This window comes from Siniperca chuatsi, linkage group LG5 (genome assembly GCF_020085105.1).
Source record: "Siniperca chuatsi isolate FFG_IHB_CAS linkage group LG5, ASM2008510v1, whole genome shotgun sequence".
NCBI classification, from domain to species: domain Eukaryota; kingdom Metazoa; phylum Chordata; class Actinopteri; order Centrarchiformes; family Sinipercidae; genus Siniperca; species Siniperca chuatsi.
The window spans coordinates 14,672,110-14,690,337 of record NC_058046.1 but is presented as its reverse complement, the minus strand read 5'-3'; the positions used below and the strand labels follow the sequence as shown (position 1 = coordinate 14,690,337).

Genomic DNA, 18,228 nt, shown 5'->3' with positions numbered 1-18,228 from the left:
ACTCCAAAAGACCAAAAGAAGTGCCACCAAAAGCTCTAGTCTAAGTACCAGTCACTAAAACAATTTACCAGTACTACAGTAGCAGTTGAACGTTTTCCCATTGATTTGAAACTTAATATGGTTCTATATTGCACAAAACTTTATGGATTATAAGCAAAACAAAAAACTATACCTGCAAAACACAGATATAACACCTTGTCTTAAAAAGGTGTGTCCACAAAGAAATAAGCAACAAAACAATTATTTAAGAATTCTGTCCTGTCTGTTTATGTAAAGTGGAAATACTGAAGTACTGAATTACTCTCTGGAAGGGGCCATTCTGCATAATGAGTACTTTTGATACTAAGTAATTTTTGCTGTCAGTACTTCTGTACTCTTGAGTAAAACTTTGAAGGACTTTTTCTTGTTGTCACTTTTGCTTAAATAGTCTAAGGATCTGAATATTTCTTCCACCATTTCTTCAACCATATTCAGTGCGAGGAAACCACGAATTGGAGATATGTCCTTATGAAAAAGAAAAGTTGCACAATTTCTATACTGTATTAATGAACAGATGTTGTCTGTTAAGGAGACCAAACCTTCTTATCTATTCAAGCAGGACTGTGCGATTATATTTTTGTCAAACCCATTCAAAAACTCTCAGAGATAAACAGAGACAAGCAGGGATGCACAACAGGGCTGTGAAGTGTCAGAGGACTCTACCACGAAAACTTTTCATTGGCCGCCTCAAACCAAGAGCCCGCCCAATTGTTGAGTATCTGGGAAATGATTGGTCCAGATTCACCTGAGCCACTCCCCCAGCCGCCAACGTCACACGGGCGCTGGAACTCCAGTAAGTAGTGATGGTGTTGTGGTTATCCATGCCGCCGACACCTCTCTGAGTGTTGTCCTGTACAGAAGACCGAGTGGGAGAGCTCACCACGCATGGAGTTGAGCTCGGACCGTGTGGTGGCAACTCTGGAGATGTCGCAGATCAAAAGCAAAGACGACGCGCCTTTTGATGGTGACGGTGACTACGAGAGCTTGCCACCTCATGTCTCAGTGATGACCCACATGACAGCAGGAGCCGTGGCTGGCATACTGGAGCACACGGTGATGTACCCCGTGGACTCTGTCAAGGTAACGCACACAGTAGCAGCAAATCACACTTGTTTTGCCACTGCAGCTCATTCACTAACTAGCTACAGAGCACTGCTAACTGTACAAACAGCTTGCTATCGCTTGCTAACGAACGTTAGCTATAAAATGTTAAAGCTGCCCATCCTTAGTTAGCCTCAGTGTTAGCTAATTTAAGCACGACAGCTGCTTGAAACAAGTAGACTGAACAAACTAATTAAGCAGGCTAGCAGGAATTAAATCGTAATCAAAATACAATATGTTAGCTAACGTTAACCCGAACAAGTAACAGTTAGTCACAGTTTTACTACTTTTCGCTTCTTTCTCGATATAACAATTAACTTTGCTAACATAATAAGCGTACAGAACACCCAGTGTAACCTTAATTTACCAAAGTCACATTTTAGCAAAGGTTAAGGTTTAATAAAGTTATCGTCATTTTAATCATGAGCTCGTTTTGCTGTGTGTAAACATGTTTCCCTGCTGTCCCAGGGTTTTTTCTCAGTCACAGGTTTTTTTTCCATACAGTGAAACGACACGAGTTATCCAGACTTGTCCTATTACTGACGTAGGGTAAGTGAAGGTCAAGTACCTGTCTTGACTGTAAAATATGTCAAACTGCCTTGAAATTTAAAATTCGACCTATTACCACAGCCTTACTTCCAATCCTAAAGGGTAAACAATGTTGCTAAACTTTGTGGTGCAGTTACAAAGTATACTTTTGTGGCCACATTGCATTGACCAATGTATCCCTGTTGGGCTATCAGTTTCAATAGAAAACTATTACTTGAAATGTCCTGGATTACAAGATTAAATCAACGCTTCATTTAAATTGTCTCTATCTATTTGCTAATATGAGTAAGACATTTATTAGATTAGATTGGACTGCATTTTCATTGCACACAGTAAATACTAGTATAACAAAATGCAGTTCAACATCTAACCAGATACTACAAACAGTAGCAAAGTGCATATACAGCAGATATATATAAAAATTAATGAATGTACGGAATGAAAAATGAACCAATGGGGTAGTTATAAAAAGGGATGTAACTGTGTTATGTACAAAATAAACAAAAGCCCATTTAGAAAATGTACAGTATGAGTGATGGTGCTTTTTCTGTTCTTTTTGGAGAGAAACCAATGCAGTACACAATAGAGCTGAAACAATTAATCGATTAGTCAATCAAAAGAACATTAATCTGCAACTGTTCTGTTAATCGAGTAATTGTTTCAGTCATTTTTCAATCAAAAATGACAGATATTTGCTAGTTACAGCTTCTCAAATGTGAGGATTTACTGCATTTCTCTGTTTTTTAATCTTTGTAAACTGAATAACTTTGGGTTTTGGACTGTTGGTCGGGCAAAACAAGATATTTGAAGACACCTTGGAAATTGTGATTGAGCATTTTGCACCATTTTTTCGCATCTCATAGATTAAACGATTAATCGAGAAAATAATCTGCAGAATAATCGATAATGAAAATAATTGTGAGTTGCAACCCTAATGCACAGTAAAAATATGTATTTCTTTCTTCAAATGTTATGTGCTTCCTAAATACTTTGGAGGTAGGAAAACAATGAACATACTATCATCTCCTGACGTCAGTTACACTCAAGGAAGATCAAATTTTATCTTGAGTAAATTTTGAGGAAAAGTCTGTCAGTTCTGACTTGCTGACTAAAACTTGCCACAGAAACACTTGCACATAACACATAGCAATAACAACTTAGCCCAAGTGAATTTTTTTATAGATTTTTTTTGCAAAACTGAACAAGCAAAGGTCAAAACTGGTTTAACGTCATTCATAGTTAAGGTTCAAGTTACCAAGGTGATGCTCTGGAATCAAATACTGTGCCTGTCACAGAGGTACACAGATGATGCTTACATATTTGCAATTGTTGGACCAGCCTTGGTAATACAAACACTTGGCGGGGATCACATGAGTTCATAAACAGAGAAACCCCTCCTGACTTCGGCACTTTGTATGACTGGTGTTTGGCAAATTGAAACAAAATTTTAACAAATTTGTTCACTGATGAGTGCCATCTTGAAGTTTAAGCCTGTTGTTGAAGTTAATGTTCAGTAGGTAAATGAAATGATTGGCTAGTTTTAAGCCTGTTATAATTGGCTCGTGTCTGCAAAGCAAATTGCAAACTGTTGGTTTGATTGTGAACTTTGCCCCTACAATCCTCCTGTTCTGCTCAGCTATTGTTTTCTAACAATGTAGTGTTGTTTTGATAATTTGGCGTGCTGCTGTACCCCATCAATAATCTTGATGTGGCACAGACAACTTCATTAACATACTGCAAGAAAAAAAAATACTTATATCCTCATTGTTTCAGTGTCATAGGTCAGTGTAGACATCTTTCCAAATTAACCCATGGACCTTTATTACACAAACCACTGTTGCCGGTTCCTCTTGAGGTTTTTAAGTTTTCACAAGCACCTTCCAGCTGTGGTGCCCATTCAGTTTGATCAGAGCGTGTCTGGAGTTGACAAAGAACCTGTTTTGAAATTTTAGTGGATCTAAACTGATGAAAGAATTAATCATGGTTCCCATTTTTTTGTATTTACTTTCCACCCTACGGTATAGCAAAACAGTGCATCTAAGACATCAAAGACAGATTCCAATGCATTTATTTCCAGTTAAGAATTCTAAACTGTGTTTGATGAAGTAATGAATTGGTGTCTCACATCAAACTTGAGATGAGTTTAGCAGAATGTCTGTTTTTGATAAGTTTCTGTTTTTAATTTATTTTGAATTTCAGTGGATAGTGGTGACAATCTGCTGAACCTGTCAACTTACTGTATGCTCCGACCTCCCATTAAAGAACGAGACAAGGCTAGGACTCAGGGAGTAGCCTGTGCTAATGCTAGGAGGGGGATCTTATCGGTGTTGCGCACATTTGGAATCAGCCTCATGCAGCAAAGGGTGTGTGTATGCTATTATTCTTCTGCAGTGTTGATTAGAAACTGCCACAGAGCCAGAACTGCCAAAAGCTGAACTGCTGCATATACATTAGAAAGATGTGACACAGTGTTCTGTAATAGATGGTGACGATGAGTGTTTCCTTTGTTATTATGCTTAAATGGTTTTGTTACCACAGTCGGACATTGATGTTAATAGTATCTTTATGCAGACGCTCATGTTTAATTTAGTGTTGTTATTGGCTGTTTCACATTAAGAGTACTGTAAAAAAAAATGTATTTGCAAATAAATCATGTATTAACAGATTCTGTTGAGAACCTAATGATAATCTAATTCACATGCTTCTAACGTTAGACCTCAAACTGCTGAACTAATAGTTTTTCCCTACATTTCATCTTCTGTCTTAACAGCTCTTTAAAATGTTAGTCTGCAGCTTTCTTTCACATCTAAATTTGAACGCTTTCTTACAGAATGTTGTTAGCTAAGCATGTTGAGTAATTAAACTTTTTAATGCTCTCATTATGACCATAAATTGTATTACAAAAAGAATATTTTTTTTATTAGACACACACATACCTGTTGCATTTGTCACACTTCACAACAGTTTACCCATGGCAGCCCACTTTGTGGCATTGTTATTACAGCCCAACTATTATTTTGACTTTTCAAGGCCAATACAGATATCAGTATTTGAGAGTTAAGTCTGATAATGATATATGGCCCAATAGTCATTTTATGGTTGAAAAATGAGCTTGTCATTGTTCTCTGGTGTTCTCTGCGACATGCCAGTTATGCAGAGAGGCAAAAAGTAAGGGTGCAAGTAATGTATCCAACATTCACATCCAGATTTCACGTCCTTTCTTAGATCAGCAAGTAGTGTTGGCTTTTTTAAACCATAACCACAGTATTTCCCTAACTTTAGCCAAGTTTTAGATGTTTAACTTATCTGTTCATGTCTATAAATTTATTTATTTTGTATGGCTAAGCTTTGAGTATTAGGCTTTTGGTTACAGAAGACGTACCCATGTTGATGCATGAGTGCATGAGATGTCGTCAGGCATTCAGAAAGTTAACACTAAAAAGAGCACAGTCCGAGGATACAGTTTGAACTGTCTGTAGGTTGCTTTGTGCCCAGCATAATTTACCCTTCAGATTATCTCTAGAGCAAACTGATATTGTAAGTAGTTAAGCAGTTTTATTTATCACTTGGCCTCAATATAAAAAAGCATCACACTTTTGCCTCTGTTTTCAACAGAACAATGTGATTTGTTGTGCATAAATTCAGTCACACAAACCTAAAACGTAAACTGCTCTACCAAGTTCTGTATACCCCAAGTTCACAAATCTGTATTAAACGGAAATGTAATTGATATTTTATTGTTAAGCCAAAGGAAGGAAACACATGGGAGCATGCTGAGGAAAATAGACTTGGCCTTTCTCCCAAAACAGCCCCAGATCTCTTCACAAATGAAAACATGCTTTGTGTGGTGTCCAGATAACTTGGCATGGCTGAGTAAAACAAAGAGCTGCCACAGTCTCCCACACCAGCCTTAGGACAGACACACATCACTCAGTCAGGACCTCACTGCTGCCAAGTACACTTACTGTCAAAACAATGTGACAGCATTACAGGGAACAATACATAGAAATCATGATTTGGCCTACACCAGGTGCCCACTTTACAGAATCAGAATCATCACTGGTTACTGTAATTGTCAAATCTAACCAAACTGGAGCAAATGATAAACGATGGTTTAAATATATGTTTATTTTTTTCAGACAAGGATGCAGAGTCTGCAGCCAGACCCAAATGCACAGTACAGGAGTGTGTATGAGGCTCTGAGAAGGATCATCCAGACAGAAGGGATCTTCAGACCGCTGAGGGGCCTCAACATCACCATGATGGGAGCCGGACCTGCCCACGCTCTCTACTTCGCCTGCTATGAACGGGTCAAACGCTCACTAAGTGACGTCATTCAGAGTGGAGGCAACAGCCATTTAGCCAATGGTACAAGTTCCCACATCTCAACACAAATCACTTGTCTTACTAACTGCTTTCACACTGTGCTAGGCAACATGGCCTGGAGGAGTGTAGTTAAGTAATTTTAATGGCATATCCTGTTTACAATGGCAAGGATAAAGCCATATTCCAAACATGAAATATCCAAACATGCTATCTGGAATATGTCGGTACAAACCAGTTGTTTTTTAGCACGCAAACCCCGACAACTCTCAACCAAAAAACAAATTAATTTGATGTTAAAATTCCTGTAAACAGTCATTGATTTAGATTTGACAAGGTCTGTTTATGTTTCAACAGGTTTGGCAGGTAGTGTGGCCACTGTTCTCCATGATGCAGTCATGAACCCAGCTGAAGGTGAGAAAAGAAGGTTCTTCCGTGTCCTTTATAGGATTAAGTTGACGGTATTCTATAATTTTCTTATTGTCAAAAAATCCCATGAAAAGACTAAAACCAACAACGAATTGGTCCTATTAAAACATATCATCTGTGTGTCCAATGCCTGATATACTTTAGTCCTCTGTGCCATACAGTTCTATTGTTGTCCAAAAAAAAGAAACAAACAAATCAAAAACATCAGTGAGCCACATTGTTACACTGGTTGACATGTTCCTTCATTACAATGTACGTGGGCACTGTTGTTTATTCCGAGTCAATCCCGCAAACAACATCCTGCTGCAGTAAGTACTCAACAGAGCACCAAATGTAGATTAATCCGCAGCTGAAAATAGTCCACAGCAAATGCACTATTTACTCCTGTTTGAGTTAAGTTTTCTAAAAACTATAGTGCCCAGCTGTTTTTAGAAAACGATCTAGGCTTATTTAAAAATGAAACTATATATTTGTGACCTCAGCTCCATTAAGAACAAATGGGCTTGGGGCTGGTTGCCACCAATAGGGGAGGTAGGTCACACAGACCAACTAATGCATTGTTGGTTTTGGTCTTTTCATGGGACTCATTGACAATATCAAAAATATAGAATAATGCCAGCCATATCATTTAAAACAACAGTAACACTGTTCTTGGACTGTACTGGTCAGCACAATATAATTAATGAAATTGTCTTTTAAAAGCCTGTCCTTGCCATGTTGTTTGAGATGTTTTTGTCTAAAATACAAAGTATAAAATTGTATGGATATTAAATGTATGTGATAAAACATGCCAACATAGTTCCTTGTTTCCTTCTATGGCTCAGTGATAAAGCAGCGGATGCAAATGTACAACTCGCCATATCGAGGACTTTGGGACTGTGTTCAAACAGTAACGCGTACTGAGGGTATGGGAGCCTTTTACCGCAGCTACAGCACACAGCTGACCATGAACATCCCTTTCCAGGCCGTTCACTTCATCACCTACGAGCTGATGCAGGAACAGTTTAACCCCCACAGACATTACCACCCTGCCAGCCACATAGTGTCGGGAGCGGCAGCAGGAGCCATTTCTGCAGCAATAACCACTCCACTTGACGTTTGTAAAACTCTGCTCAACACACAAGAGAATGTAGCACTCAACTCCATGAACATCAGCGGCCACCTGACAGGAATGGCTAATGCCTTCAGGACGGTGTACCGGCTTGGTGGTCTGGCGGCCTTCTTCAAAGGGGTCCAAGCTCGGATTATATACCAGATGCCCTCCACTGCCATTGCCTGGTCAGTGTACGAGTTCTTCAAGTACTTCCTGACAAAGCAGCAGCTGGAACCGGAGGCAGGACCTCGACCGATGTAATTGAAAGTGTGTTGGCACAAACCACACCCAGACTGGAACTGATGAAAGGACACTCTAACCTGAAGCTGTGTGAGCTGACTGTGTGCTGTTTGAGGAAATAACATCAGTTATTGTCTCACAGGGAAGACATCATGGTGGGGGAGTGGCAGAGAATGGCACTCTTTATTGTTCAGTTACCTAAGTATGTGTGTGTGTGCAACTTAAGATAATGTTGCACAACCAGGATATGCAACAGAGATGACTGTTCTTAAAAGGATAGATAGAAGAGTTGAATGGTAATTTTCTTCCTCTCCACAAATGCACCAACTGCAACTCTCCAAACTGTGTTTATAGTTCTTAATATTGGAATTTTTTATTTATTTTGTTAGCTTCCGAGGCTTGTATTTTATGGATGCGGAAGAAACACAATGTTGTTTGTTTGTTTTATTTCATTGTGTATTTATAAAAAAAACATTACATTACAAAAACATACAACTTTTATTATTCTTTATTTCCACTTGATGGAGAAATGGAAGAGTTGCACTTTCCAAGTGCCTCATAAATATTAAATGCTGGTTCACCTTTTTTTCCTCTTTTGCTCTCTGGTTTTTGACAGAGAAAATCTTTATTTCCATATTTCATTTTTGTTTGGTCCAAGTTCTTGCAAAGAAGCACACTGTTCTGTTATAAGATTAAATCTTATCGTAGCTCTTTATGTCATAACTGGTCACATTTGTCAAATCTGAACTTACTAAACTGAATGCTGTTTTGTTTTTTTCAATTATCTCCACACCAAATGGTCAAATACCAGTCGGCAGCAATTTAATTTTATTTTTTGTTAGTTTTTTGCTTTAAGTGCAAAATACCACGTTTTCCCCCCTCAGAGACCCTCTTTATCACTCAGTATCAAGATGTGTAGGCCGCATTAGTCCAGTTACTTGCCCTGTTAAAGTGCAGCACTACTATGCTCCTGAATCATGCACAATAATAGTCTAATTTAAAGAATCATACCTGTTGCAGAAAGAAGGCAGCTTGTTTATATGTATTCAAAAACATGAATATGTACTTTGAGGGTGACTATTTCTGAGAAACTTCATTATGCAGATCCAAAGGTGGATCAAATAAGGCTGTTACTTGGGATGGTGGCCATATCTCAACCTTCATGTGCATTTGTACTGATGTGAAGTTTAGCATTTAAGTTTATTTTTACGTGTGTCATATTGACCTTGAACCTCAAGGTTGTAGATTGTATATAAAATATTTTAGTATTTTTATTTTAGTATAAGTTTGGCTGAAACTTAAAGTGCAGACTTTCTGTGATACAAACATAACTGACCAATGACCATGGGCAGTCTTTGTTACCATGATCAAATCAGCTAGAAAGCAGGCAATGCCATTTCTTTTATTTTCACTCATCCTGTTGTAGTTACACGTTTCCTGTGTGCTCACTGTTCTCTCCAGCCTCTTGACTATTTTCCATTCAGTAGTCAAGACATTCCTCCAGATATTGCTGTAATCCAACAAGCAGCCTGATTTATTTGTTTTTAATTTTTTATTTATTTTTTTTTTTGTTTTTTGGTTCCCCACCCCCCTTTGGTCAAGTTCAGAGAGTTCGTCAGTTTCCAGTGGTCTCACAAACCCTTTAGCAACAGAATCATTATGCTTGTACCTGTAATTATGATTCTATTTGCCTGCCGGCTGCCTGGCGGAGTGGCGTTACATTGCCTAATCACTTGAATTCTTCAGTATCTCTCAGTATATCTGAGAGAGAGATACTGAAGCTCTAGCTCTATTTTCTGTATGTGTTTGGAGCTCGATGGAGTCAGAAAAGTCTTTGCTGCCTAAGCATTTTCATTTACACCTCCAAAAAGTTTCATTGATTACTAAAGTGCTTGAGCAAAAGCAGTTTAAAGTGGATATTATGAATATTCTGGAAAGTTTTTAGTATGTTTGGAAAATTACATTGTAACATTTTACATTTTATTTACTGATCAGCTGGTTTAGACTTTATAAACTACTTGTATTGAATGCAATATGGATTTCACATGAATGGATAAGATGTTTTCAGCTTGAATATAAAAGCATCTTAATTAGCATATATTCATACAGATCTTTTATTCTAAGTCTAATCACCAATAGGTTAGTCTATTGCCCACATTGTGTTAGTTTTTTTTTTTCAGTTGGATCCACTGACAAGTCCACTCTAATTTTAGCTTAATCATATGATAAACAAAAGTAAAATGAAGCCAGTCAGAATAGCTTTTGATTTATCGCATTATACTTGCGGTCAACACAGCTTGCCCTCCTCCATCATTCCTTTGTAGTGTTGATTCATAATAGTGAATCATAATTCCCAAACTGTGTTGCGCACCTGTGTCCTACTTTTAATGTGTCAAAGTAGTGTTTCTAATAGATGCTTACATTTTAAAGGAGGCAGGAGAGCTGATATTCTATGTGGGGATTTCCATGATGTAAATATTTTTATGCTATTTACGCACAACTGATTGAAATGGGAGTTGGGATGATTTTTTGCTGAGTGCCATCTCCAGAGCAGAAATGCGTTGAAGTTTGATCATGCAAATATGAAATGATTGTGATAATGCTGCTACAGTATGTAACACTGGAGCTGAAATAAACATGCAAGTGAGGAATGCTGTGTTTGTGTTTTGCTTCTGAACTTAATCAATATTTGCTTTGATACTCTACCAACATCTTTCGCAACATCTAAAAGACTCTGATTGAGACAGTCAGAGCTTTAGATGTTGCGAAAGATGTTGCTTTGTTTGTATTCTTTACAGCTACCAGAACATGAAAAATGAGGCAACACTGTATCTAACTGCTGTTATGGTAAATCTGTTTTTATTACAAAGTATAGTTGGGTCAGTGCTACCAATTTCAAAAGAGGAAAAACCTTGAGGGAAATTAACATGAATTATATAAGGTTCATGTTGAACACACCTTTTATAAGTAATAATCAGGGATGTTTGACTCGTAAATGTAATTTCCCTTGGGTGTGAAATGGTTTTCTTTCTGTTTTACATTTAGTGTCACCACTGAAAACGTGAATGACTAATTGTTGTGGGAGGATAATAAAAACTACCAAAAATGCACACTGCTAGTGTGGTTAAAAAGAAATGAAGCTGCAGTTGTTGAACAGGCTCTGGGCAATTATTCATTTGGAATAGCCTTTATTCTGTGCTCACTGTGGATGTGGACATCATCATCAGTTCAGTGATCAGTATGTGCTAAAACAAAAACCCACATTGCTCACAGCATTGAAAAATTACATTAAAAAATTCAACAGAAAGTTGTTTTTCCATAATCACTGTCCCCATTACTCCACAAAATACACCATTAACAGTTTTCATAGGAGCTATTTTTTTTTGGTACAAAGTAGTTCAGATGGAAACTGTTCATACCAAGATATGTGGATTATCCAGAGTTAGGGGAAAGAGAAGTTGTAGCTGAACTTTTAAAATGTCATAACTAGTGTCTCAAAACCAAAACTATGTGCATAGCTAAATACCAGTAGCAGTAAGTGAAAAAATAAAACCCTTTAAAGTATGTCTCCTGAAGGAGTTGTACACTTCCAGTAGAGGGCGGTATAGTATCATTTAAATGTTGTCATCACAGACACATCGCTGACAATCCTCACAGGCAGAGATGATGTTGATATGTGCCGTCACTGTGTTTGGATCGGCCACCCAATACTCAGACACGTGATGATGTCACAGTCAGCCCAGCACTGTTGGCTTTGCTCTGATTTTTCTCTCAGAAAGAGAGATCCCTTTATACTATGGACAAAACAACAGAAACACCTTACATTATAATGACTTCACAAACTGCAACTGTCAATCAACTCTCAGTCTACATGGACATAATAATGTTTCGACCGTAAATGCTCTTCCTCAGATAACGGTGAGGGAGTGAACACATTACTGGGACTGGTCACACAACACCAGTGTGAGTATCATATCAACATTGCATTTAAAGTACCGGAGTAGATGCATGCATACTTTCATTTTTGCATTGCCCTCATTGACCTTATGTTGTTCATAGTTATCCATGTAGTAATTATAAAGTTTTGTGTCTAAGTTTTATTTATTCTGCTGTTTATATGAAGGCAAATACTGCATTTCAACTGTGCCCTGCACACAATACACTATGTAATGACAGAAAAAACAGAGTGATCAGATTTTGTATTGAGATGATTGAGATTCCAAACCAACATGCCTCAGGACACGTACGCTTGCGCTGTAACGTTGTTGTCCCTGATGTGTTTAGTTTTCACCCTTGTCCATGAGCAGGTTGTTTATCTGAAGCGCACAATGAACGCCCCCCTCAGCCCATGTCCTCTGTCCTTGTCATACTGTTCTCTAATCACTTTAATCTGCAGTAAACTGTCCCACTACTTTATATCTTTATCCAACAGATAAGAACACTGGAAAATTACTCTTCTCTCTCTGGCTGTCTGTATTCCCCCTGTTTCTTTCCCTTTCTTTCTTTCACACACACACACACACACACACACTGTTTGCAGGCACACAATCAATGTCAACCATCGGATAAGTTGGATGCAGCAGCGTATCTGCTGATGGGAGAAGAAAGGCAGCTGCTCTACTGGTACCGTAACATGAGGGATCCAGTTACACTGCCCGAGGAAGTTTACGAGTGTTTCCATGTGAAAAAATCAGGGCTGTTTTAAACCTCCTTATCAACTCCCAACAAGTTTGTCAGACAGTCACGGCATATTGGAGCACTGACAAAGGCTGTCTTTGTGGTCGTGGTTTGGTTTTCTCCTCATCTGTTATGAAGATCTGCTTGTTTTTCAAAGCATCATTGGCCACCTTGAAGAGCATGACGACGGCTCCACAACCACACTGTTCACTGCATCTCACAATCAGATCCCTAAATAAAGAAGATAAACTCTCCGGACTTAACGTTGTATTTCTTGGTATTTATACCTGCTTTATTTCCATATATCAGAAAATCTTCATGTAAAATCTATGATCCAAGTATAGACGAGGAGATAAGGCAGTAATGTTATAAACTCCTCCTCGCTGCTTTTCATCATTCACTTGCCAAATCCAGTTAATCCATGTGGTGCAGAGACAGATTTAGAAAGGGAAGGAAACAACCAAGAGGATGTTGTTTTTGTCTTCTGTGTTTGTGAATCAATGTATTGTGTCTCTTTGAGCCTGCAGAAGTACAGGTGTTAACAATGGCAAAGTGCAAAAATAATAGTTCTTCTAACTTTCAGCTTCACCATTCAACAAGCTCCTTTATCTGATGAGCATGTTCGTATACGGCCTGAGACTCTGAGAGACGCTGAGAGATAGGCCTACTGTCAGATTTTCAGTGCCGTCAAAACAGATGCTATCTGCCCTCTTCATGTCTAATTACCTGTTTACTCCAAGGGCCTAAAATGAATGGTGCAGTTGATAAGACCTCACTTTAGTTAAGGAAATCATTAAGATTCAGGATTCACATTTGATTTTCATTCATTCCTGACATTCTACGATATGCCACAGTATGTTTAACTTTCTTTGTGTTTTATAAGTTGATATTCCGAATTGTTTGTAGCTAAACCTGTGCTCGCTCGATTTAGGCTCATATCAATCTCTAGACACGGCGATTGTGTTGATGAAAACTCTCCACAGCAAGATTTATAAAGTTAGAAGAATGAGCAACACTTAAAAATGGAAGAATGTGGTGACAAACAATATTTTTCTTGTAAGGAATAAGGAAAATAAGATTATGATAATCTGTTGACACTTGTTGCCTAGGCACAAGTCAGACAGGTTCCTGGCGTGAGAGCTCTCACGTCTCCCTCTATCAATTCCATCAATCCTCTGCTCACACTTTGGTTATGCTACTACAAACTAAGCCTTCTTAAATATGTAAAGCCCAAAATCCTGCATGCCATCTTATCAGCACAGTTTTGCACTGTACTGAGTCAGTCCAGCATGCCAACCTGCATGAAGCTATACTCACTCGCTGCATTGTTGGTACATATCTAAAACCAGAGACTTTTATATTCAAAATTTATGTGAAAAAACTGTAAATGTGCACATATGTATCTGGTTTAGTTTTATCTCCATTTTGTGTACGTTGTTTGGAATTTGATCACATTTGCTTATTGTTTGAGTGGTTTTGGCAGATATCTTGCAACACATTTTAAGTGGCAGACACTGGAGTATACAAGCATATAATTAAAATTATTTTAAAAAATCAACAAAATGTGGCTTTGACAATGGAATCATTTGAAATAGTTGTCTAAAGGTCTAAAGAAACTACAATGTTAGATGGCATTCCAATTTCTTATTCCCATCACCCTCTCTTACCCTCTGTATGTCCCACAGTGGTAATCATGTTACCAAACAGGTTTTGTTACTATAATAATCACTTTCATGACCCACATGATGGGTCATGAAAGTCCTCTGATTGAACTTGATGTTCAAGACGACGCACGTCTGTCTTTGATTTAAAAAAAGATGCACCAGCCTTAAAACTCGATGTATGACCATCTGGAAATTATGATATTAAAGTGGATATTCTCATGTGTTCCTACAGTACAGTACTGCTTACTTGCTGTATACTTTATACTTTGGATAATTTTTCTCTGTTGTATCTGTTGTTTACATTGCTTCAGTCTTTCAGTTTTCCCATTTGGATCAAGTTTTGTCTTTTCATATCTTTTCCTATTTGCTCCTATTGTTCTTTGACTAAACCACTAGTATCTAAAATTTCTCCATGAACTACTCTGTTTATAATTTTTGTTTGATTGCAACAATGAATCATGTTAAACAAAATTCCCCAAAATGTCTCAGCTTTCCTCATGATGTCACCTCAAGAAAGCTGAAGAGCAGTTTATCCATCCTTTAATCATGTCAAGGGCTCTTTAAAGGAATCACATCTAATTTTTTGGCCCTCATTTACAATATCACCCTCATTTCTGTCTAGTCTTATCTTATGTAGTTTTACTGTATTATCAGAGTTTAACTCCACATTAAATGTCTTCGGGATAAAACACCTATATTGTCAGTATTAGAGTTTACTCTTACCTTATAGTTTACGCTGCTTCACAGTCAACTTCAACTAATTGTTACATACATAGGTTGTTCTATCTAAAAACCTTTTTCATCAACAGAGAGCTTTAAAGAAAAGTAAACTGTATCAACATTAATTTAATAAGGAATTAATCAACAATGCTACAACTGACTTCAAATGTTTCATTGTGCAACGTCAACATCTTTTTTCTCAAAGCATGAAAAATTACAGGATGTGTATGTGAACAATTTCATTTCAGATGGCACACTGGTAGAGGTAACACATGGCCCTACACTGGATTCAAAATCAATGTCAAATAACAGAGAATCAACTTTGATAGTGAACATAGAGTCTACACATCAGGGATACTAAACATAGGTTTATGATTATAATCATAGCTTCATACATCATTTCACTTTCACCATATCGTTGGCCCCCAGGGGCCACCATAGTCCCACAGGTAGGGTCTGTATTGGTAAGCTTTGCAGAAGGAGGTGATTAGTGATGATCGGACCAAATCGTCTCTCAGGCCCAGTCCCTCTGCTTTGTACATGTCCTTACAGAACTCGGATGTTTGCTGCTTTCGTTTCGTCTTGTATCTCCGGTTCTGAAACCAGATTTTCACTTGGGTCTCGGTGAGTCTTAAGGTGCTGGCCAGTTGAGCCCTCTCTGGGGCGGACAGGTATTTCTGGTGGTTAAACTTCTTCTCCAGTTCAAGCACTTGGAGGTGTGTAAACGCAGCTCTGGAGCGCTTCTGTTTCCCTGTGGAGGAAAAACTGCTGGACTCTGAGGTGCTGGGACAGGAAGTGTCCAGAGACTCTGTGAAGTACAGATGTGATTGGGTCATTAAGGGAGGGAAACTACTCTGTAACAGTCAGTATGGTGTAGTCTGCATATCAGGCTGTGAAGTGGTGGTTCAAAAAGAGGTTCATGATCACCATAAGGTAAACAACCACCACTATGAATAAAAAAATACTCTCAAAACATTTTTTCCCCTTAAATCTCTATTTTTATATCAATTTTGCTACAGCTTCTCATGATACAGACCTATAATTTATCTCACATGGATTCTAAAAATTTTAAAACATTATTCTGCAAATCAACGTGAAATACACAGGATTTATTGGGTTATCTATCCATCACATTCCTGTTATTGACAGCCTGCAGGAGCTCACCTGTCTGCACTCCAAACGCTGTCTCCTGGGGGCAGAGTTGCTCTGACAACGTTTCAGATTGTTCTTTCCAATGTGAACATCTGTCAATCTTCTGTGAACAGCATTTGCCATTAAATCTCGTGCTGTCCTTAATGGAGAGGATGTCCTCTATGAGGAAGGAGGTCACAGGTTTGACTGTGTCAGACATTTCCATTAAGTAATCCACAAATCAGAGGCCTCTCAGTGCCAGAGGGCTACAGCGGGAGTTGAAGCAGTGTGTCTCCTCACACACACACCGTCTGAATTTATACAAGAGCTGGGGCGGGTTTACTCCTACTGCACCGACAAGTGAAGGAGGCGGGCCAACTATTACTCTACTTCTACCTTCAGTAACTCTCATTTGTTTGACTCCTCAGATCAACTAGATGGGAACTTCTGACATCAAACAATAATAATGTCTTATCAAAAATAAGTATTATACTTTTTCATACTATGTTTTAATAATTCACATTTTTCTTCTTAAATCATGCTATGCTATATAACATGCCCATGAAAAAAAAACACTCGCATTTGTTGTAAAATGCATAATTGATATATTTTTTAACTGTATATGCCTATAGAATATATGTACATTTTGTCATATATGATTATAGTTTCCCTTTTTATACAGATTTTACACAATAATATACACTCAGTTGTCAGTTAATAAAGTACACCTACCTAAAAGTCTAATACAACAACTCTACGCAATAAATACTACCTTCACGAAGGTTATAATGTTCTGTTTTTGTTGAAACTATTTTAGAGAGGTGTTCATATTAGAGTCATATTGGAGCCTGTAGTTTGTGGTGCTGTTGAATTGCTTTGTGTTATACTGACAAAACATATAGTATAAATACACATTATACTGCATTAAAGCTAGATAGCTAGATAGACAGATACTTTATTTATAGATCGGTGTCTCTAATATTTAGTCTATCCTTGCATCAAAAATTAACTAGTATCACTGAAGTATAAGGTGGGTAATTGCTCTCAAATTGTATGTCACAGTAGTTCAATGGATTGTCTTGAGCTCCATGCCCTCATCAGCTCAATGTAATAACCCTTTTGTCTGCGGCTGAAGGGAGACAACTCTGTCTGCAATAGAGCGGGTGGGGTGGGGGTGGGGGTGTGGGGTGGGGGTGGGGGTGGGGGTCAGAGTGGGTGGTCATACATACTGGAGCACTAATGAGTTCGACACATTTAGGCCGGCTCCTGAACGGACACAGTCATTGCTCGGTGGCTGTTTACTTTTTGTTCTCCGTGGTTCAGCCTGACTTTCTCCAGAGAATGAGACGATTACTGGCAGCGCCTGTGTTCCTCTGGGAGTTCATGCTTCGTTTGGAAATGCACAAATGTAGCTATGATAAACATGATCCTCTCCGTGGCCCCTGGCCACCGCTGACTCCTCCACCTTCCTTGGCACCAACCACACACTGAGCAGTCACCAACACCACAGTGTCACATCGATGTGTGCTTGCATCATCACAATTTCAATTTGATGAAAGTGCAACAATTAAACTTGCTGTTATCATATTGTCTTAAAGTGCTGTGTACTTTATGACAATATGAATGTAAATATAAAGCCACACTGACTGATGTGAAGTTTAGCGTGTTCTGTCCTGTTTTGTGATCATCATGTATGAAAGCCATCTGTTTTACATCTACTGAGGTTCCTCTTAAACTATAGCTGGTGTCTTGTCAACACAGTATTAAGATCATAAGTATGATATGTTTCACCTTGAGTTCTTTGTCTGCGGCCGTCCGTCTGCACAAGTATGTTGAACTGTAAGCACAGAAAGCTTTTATCCCTCTGTCTAGACACAGTTCTTCTTTCGGCTTTTAAAGCCTTTATGTGTAGACTATTTTTTGGCTCATACGGTACTGAATATGGAATAAAATGTAAGAAGAGGGTTATCTAGTTGGAAGAAAAATTGGAATTTTAGCAACTTGCTGATTCCTCTGAAAATTCAGAGATTAATTTAAAATGTTGATCACTTCATTATGACTTAAAAAATACATGAAACACATGTTTGGTTATCATCAAAAGCACATATTCACACAGAAAACACATGCACTCAGTTTAATGACATGACTCTACCAACTATGCTGTCATCCTCTGCTCTTATTCTGAGACAATCCACATGATTGCTCTCAGTTGAAAACAATGACATTTCCTTTCTATCTATTGTGTTCTAAGTATTCATTGCA

At 38.2% G+C, this 18,228-nt stretch overlaps 2 protein-coding genes across 5 annotated transcripts; one reads left to right on the top strand and one right to left on the bottom strand.

Annotated features, from left to right (window-relative positions):
* The first annotated feature begins 778 nt into the window (after window positions 1-778).
* On the top strand, window positions 779-10,425 carry slc25a37 (solute carrier family 25 member 37). Of its 4 annotated transcripts, none has more exons than XM_044198004.1 (5): window positions 983-1,119; window positions 1,609-1,689; window positions 5,829-6,057; window positions 6,370-6,426; window positions 7,266-10,425. In XM_044198004.1, the coding sequence occupies exons 3-5, from the start codon at window positions 5,835-5,837 to the stop codon at window positions 7,793-7,795; spliced, it is 810 nt and encodes a 269-aa protein (XP_044053939.1). In that variant the 5' UTR covers window positions 983-1,119; window positions 1,609-1,689; window positions 5,829-5,834; the 3' UTR covers window positions 7,796-10,425. The 4 variants fall into 4 exon arrangements, with proteins under 4 accessions (XP_044053936.1, XP_044053939.1, XP_044053938.1 ...); XM_044198003.1 differs by having other exon boundaries at window positions 999-1,119; window positions 1,645-1,689; XM_044198002.1 differs by lacking the exon at window positions 1,609-1,689 and adding an exon at window positions 3,889-4,052 and having other exon boundaries at window positions 1,004-1,119.
* Window positions 10,426-14,941: 4,516 nt separating this feature from the next.
* nkx3-1 (NK3 homeobox 1) lies at window positions 14,942-16,262 on the bottom strand. The gene is made up of 2 exons (XM_044198000.1): window positions 16,000-16,262; window positions 14,942-15,643 (listed from the first exon to the last, which is right to left on the bottom strand). Exons 1-2 carry the CDS (start codon window positions 16,190-16,192, stop codon window positions 15,243-15,245), a joined length of 594 nt encoding a protein of 197 aa, XP_044053935.1. The 5' UTR covers window positions 16,193-16,262; the 3' UTR covers window positions 14,942-15,242.
* Between the last annotated feature and the right edge of the window lie 1,966 nt (window positions 16,263-18,228).

Bases quoted from the DNA above. Each gene is read 5' to 3' on its own strand.
- slc25a37 (XM_044198001.1), top strand. From the start codon at position 925: ATGGAGTTGAGCTCGGACCGTGTGGTGGCAACTCTGGAGATGTCGCAG. The intron at 6,058-6,369 runs GTACAAGTTCCC...ATGTTTCAACAG, and splicing joins CAACAGCCATTTAGCCAATG to GTTTGGCAGGTAGTGTGGCC. The intron at 6,427-7,265 runs GTGAGAAAAGAA...TCTATGGCTCAG, and splicing joins AGTCATGAACCCAGCTGAAG to TGATAAAGCAGCGGATGCAA.
- nkx3-1 (XM_044198000.1), bottom strand. From the start codon at position 16,192: ATGGAAATGTCTGACACAGTCAAACCTGTGACCTCCTTCCTCATAGAG. The intron at 15,644-15,999 runs GTGAGCTCCTGC...TGTACTTCACAG, and splicing joins AGCGTTTGGAGTGCAGACAG to AGTCTCTGGACACTTCCTGT.